Source organism: Miscanthus floridulus, chromosome 14 (genome assembly GCF_019320115.1).
Source record: "Miscanthus floridulus cultivar M001 chromosome 14, ASM1932011v1, whole genome shotgun sequence".
In the NCBI taxonomy this organism is placed as follows: Eukaryota; Viridiplantae; Streptophyta; class Magnoliopsida; order Poales; family Poaceae; genus Miscanthus; species Miscanthus floridulus.
This window is the reverse complement of record NC_089593.1, coordinates 57554667-57559112: the sequence shown is the minus strand read 5'-3', so window position 1 is coordinate 57559112 and position 4446 is coordinate 57554667. Positions and strand designations below refer to the sequence as shown.

The 4446-nt window shown below is 43.7% G+C and overlaps 1 protein-coding gene across 1 annotated transcript; it reads left to right on the top strand.

Moving 5' to 3' along the window:
* Positions 1–2611: 2611 nt before the first annotated feature.
* Positions 2612–3422, top strand: LOC136505268 (glutaredoxin-C15-like). The gene has a single exon (XM_066500417.1). The coding sequence runs from the start codon at positions 2701–2703 to the stop codon at positions 3013–3015; it is 315 nt and encodes a 104-aa protein (XP_066356514.1). The 5' UTR covers positions 2612–2700; the 3' UTR covers positions 3016–3422.
* Positions 3423–4446: the final 1024 nt, after the last annotated feature.

The window sequence follows — 4446 nt, the reverse complement described above, 5'->3', positions numbered from 1 at the left end:
CCGATGCTATGCATGTACCGCTTGTCCATTCGGGACAGATGCATCCACTCTCGATTCATCTCTGCACAAAAAATACTGAAACAGTAATTACAAAGAATTAATAAGAAATCGAGCTTCATGAACAACAATTATAGCTCAAAAGTACCATTTTTGGAAAACATTATTGTACACTAATTATTGGAAAATTGAAATTGGTAGCCTCGGCCCTGTAAATTGAAAATCGTAGTAAAAACCAATTATTGTACAATAATGAAGAACATCTATTATACTCTACTTCTAAGAACTATTTATAGCATCACATACTAAGAATGATGATCTTAACCACCATGGAATAATTAGCTAGAAATTTAAATGTGTGCATAGACACCAACCTTTTGGATGATGGATTCTCCACAATTTGAGCCTTGCACAAATGTCCAATTGGAAAAGTACTCTCTAGAATGGAGAAAGAACAAGAATGAGAATCAAGCAATGTAGCCATCAAAACGAAGATAATTAAGCAACAAAATCAAAGGAGTGGATCTTTGTTACTAACCTTAAAGCAAAAAGATCAAGCCATTCTTCAAAATCCAAGCGCTAGCTTCATGGTGAAGGGCAGTCGCAACAATAGAGGAAAGGACCCAAACACGCGCCTCTGTTCTCGGGATGGAAGAGAGGAGGAAGCAGAGGACGGCTGCAGCCTTTTTGTGTTGTAGGCTTATCATCGTCGGTTGTTAGCTAGAACCAACAATGATAGATCAAAATCACTGTCGGCTCTTGGCTTAAACTGACCGTGATGAGTGGCCGCCAAAACACTATCGGTTCAAGCCACAAACCGACCGTGATGTTGTCCTTCACTGCCGGTTTTAGCCCAGCCCCAATCATTTTTTCATTTTCAAGCTCATAACCAGCAGTGAAGGTACATCACTGTCGGTTGTCACAAATCTGGCAATGATGAGGCCGTCAGTGATGTTTAAATCTAGGGTAGTGTGGTTCAATAGGATCGGAAGCAAGAAGATGTAATTCTGGCCCAAAACAAAACGTTAGGCATTCCAACTTTGGAATGCCACACGTTGTGTAGTTTTCACTCTTTTCCGAGAGAGAGAGAGAGAGAGAAAGTACATATTACATGCATATTTCACGCTTCACTTCGAAAATATATACTGAAAAACAGGTGCTCAATTATTTCATTTCCATTGCAAATTGAAAGCTCATCTCTCATCACCTTGCCATTTTGCTTGTCAATAATTGTACTGAATGAAAATAGTAGCTTTATTAAAGAAATATTCTTAGCTCAGAATTGATTTGCATAGCTTAATCCACTGGCTCATCTCGTCTGTATCCTTCCGCGTCCTGTTTTTTAAATCTAGAATTCAAAATTTGTACCAAAATCCTCTCCTCTGTCTTTTTGGCAGAAAATATTGAGATTCCTTTTAAACTTAGTGTCAACCAGAACGACCAGCATTAATTAAGAAAAATAAGAATTGAACTACTCGTTCCATCCTAATTAGTGAGGGGCAGATGGTCTTTTGTAAGCTTCCTTATTTTATCTAAAAATTGCTTGGATTTCTTATTACAGGACGAACGGAGTAATTCCTAATAACTTCACTACTGTTAACACACATGCAAACAACACAAAGTTAGGCAATTAAGATGCCCAATTATAGCAACTCCAACAAGAGTCCTCAAATCAACTTTTGATTTGAGAGCTCCCCTTATTTATAAGTGTCTGATATATTTTCCATCTGCTCTAGTAGGAGCCCCCAAATTAGTCCTCAAATCCCTTTTTGAGACACTAACACAAGGGACCCGCTCGTCGTTCTTTGTTCTTCCCATCCTCAATCTCATTAACATGCGAATGGACCCATCACCGACGATTGGTCCTAGATGTTGGAGGCAATCGCTGGAGCTGTTGCCCAAGGTAGGTCCACGGGCAGGGAAGGACGCGGTGGAGGAGCTGGTGTCGGTGGCGACCCGACTGCACGGGGAGAAGGAGGCCACGCAGGACGCTGCATGCGGGCTGAGGCATGAGCTCGACACCGAGCAGACCTCCACGGAGACGGCGGCCAGGCTATGCTGCGCCGTGGGCCATGAAGACAGGGAGCACTCACTGCTTACTACCACTCCTGATACATGCGGCGAGCCGCGATACGTGCGGCCGAGGGGATCCGTAGAAGCCGCTGGCGGGCTACACGGGCTCTCGCAGGAGGAAAGTTGTCGGCCCACAAGGGAGGAGAAAAGTCACGGGCGAACGGAAAGGAGGCAAACCGAGCGCGAGCAGAAAAAACGGTAAAATAGAGTGGATCGTGTAAGACATAATTTAGTCACCATATTTTATTTAAAATTCGTAATTGAAAGCTATGCATTCTAAAACAACTTAACAGAAAAGAAACTAAACGATAAAGACAGCATTATGTCTTATAGTTCTGCTCATTTTGAGCGTGCAATGCACACGTCGTCCAAGATATATCCTTATGCCCATTGCGCACATCTCTCTCTAGATATCTCAGCAGCGAGTCGACCTCTGTCCTCTCTCTATCTGTTATAAGCATCCACTATTCTCCACTTCCTCTATATGATTCGGATGCACGCTATAAAAGGACCTCACAGCCTGCACACGCAAAGCACACAAACACTTCACATACACAGCAACACACACACACTAGTAGAGCTCAGTGCTCGAAAGGCAGCTCGACCAAGAAGCTAGCCAAGAAGAAGGCCATGGCAGAGAGGGTGTCGAGACTGTCGACGGAGAAGGCGGTGGTGATCTTCACGACGAGCCAGTGCCCGATGTGCCACACGGTGTCCAGCCTCTTCTATGAGCTCGGCGTGTGCGCGGCCGTCCACGAGCTCGACAAGGACCCGCGTGGCCGCGAGATGGAGCGGGAGCTCGCTCGCCGCCTCGGACGCGCACCGCCTGTCCCTGCCGTCTTCATCGGCGGCAAGCTCGTCGGCTCCACCGACAAGATCATGTCGCTGCACCTCGCCGGCAAGCTCGTGCCCATGCTCAAGGGTGCCGGCGCCATATGGCTCTGAACTCTGAAGGCATCCGTCCATCCTGATCCATTGATCCATCCAAATCACTCGCCCTCAAAAGTAACCCCCATTTTTGCTGGGTTTACATATATAAACTTGCGGCTTGCATGCATGCAATTAATCGAGCTATAGAGTGTGCTCACAAGTATGATCGAGGTGCCTATGTTGACCTTCTGATAACAAAGCAGGGACGGCTAGGATTTTTACCGGTGCGGGGCAAATCCTTATGCCAAATATATATACATAGTTTCCAAGAAGGATATATGAGGAAAGTTTTGTATTCCGGCTAGGGTAACCACTAGCTGGGCTAAAAAGGATGAGGAATGGCTCTCTAATCCATGACTTCGAATGTGTAACTCTGTCCTTTCCAATTTTTTCAATGAAATGTGATTTTTGAATTACCACAACCGAAAGGATATCCATGGGTTCCGTTATTGGATTGGATTAACAACCATAGCCGTAGTCGTAGCCGTTAGCAGGGAACCCAAGTAGGTACCGCTTCTTGCAGGAGATCCTGCACAAAAAGTGTTGCTAAATTTCTCCCTTCATACATTTCATATGCGACTGCAGGTCGAACCAAAACAAAATACTTTTCCGTGCTTTTGAGAATTTTTTTTCTGTTGAACATAAACCCAATTTTTCTTTTTCTTTTTTGATTTCTTAGAATCTTTTTTTCTCTTTGTGGTGGTATCAAACTGCCACCTAATATCTTATCTGTCTCTTCAGGAAAATGAATATCTCTCAAAAAGATTTTGAGTTCTGTATGGCTTTTTTCCTCTTCACTCAGACCAATCCACCTAGTCACAAATTGAACGGTGCTAACAAGCTTGTGAAACAAAGCCGCATTGCTATACCCATTCAAAACTATATATAGGAGGTTCTAGGTTTAGTTTAGCCCTTAGTTAGGCCCTTCTCCATGATATCAAGCTGCTCTCCATCCAAACCAACAAGAATAGATGGACCCACAGCTACCACCTACAAGTAGCTGATTATGTAGCGGCGCTTTGCTTGCTTTTCTAAATTGACATCCAAACTATTAATGAAAAAAAAGAATTCAATAGAAGCCTAAGTAGGTTGCTAGGTTGTCAATTGACTGAAGGGCTTCAGGGGCCAACCTTTTAGCCAGAGGAGAGATCATAGATGAGGCTGCATGCGCATCAGATTCATCTCAGTCACGAAGCGCTTTCAAAACACAAAAAAAAAAGAAAATCATTTTCTAACAAATTTGGCTTGTAGCCTTGTAGTATATCTTTTCCTCGAAAGGAAAAAAATTGTCTTTGCATGCTTTGTTTTCTTCGGAGAACCTGGTGGTTAGAGCCCCAGACCAAGGTTAAGCTAGGTTCGAAGTTTACTCAACCATTTCCCCAGCAACGATGCCAGAAATGCTTGTTGGTATATTTAAGACACACACAGATTAATCCGCAAGCGCAC

Excerpts from the sequence above, each read along its gene's own strand:
- LOC136505268 (XM_066500417.1), top strand. The coding sequence starts at position 2,701 with ATGGCAGAGAGGGTGTCGAGACTGTCGACGGAGAAGGCGGTGGTGATC.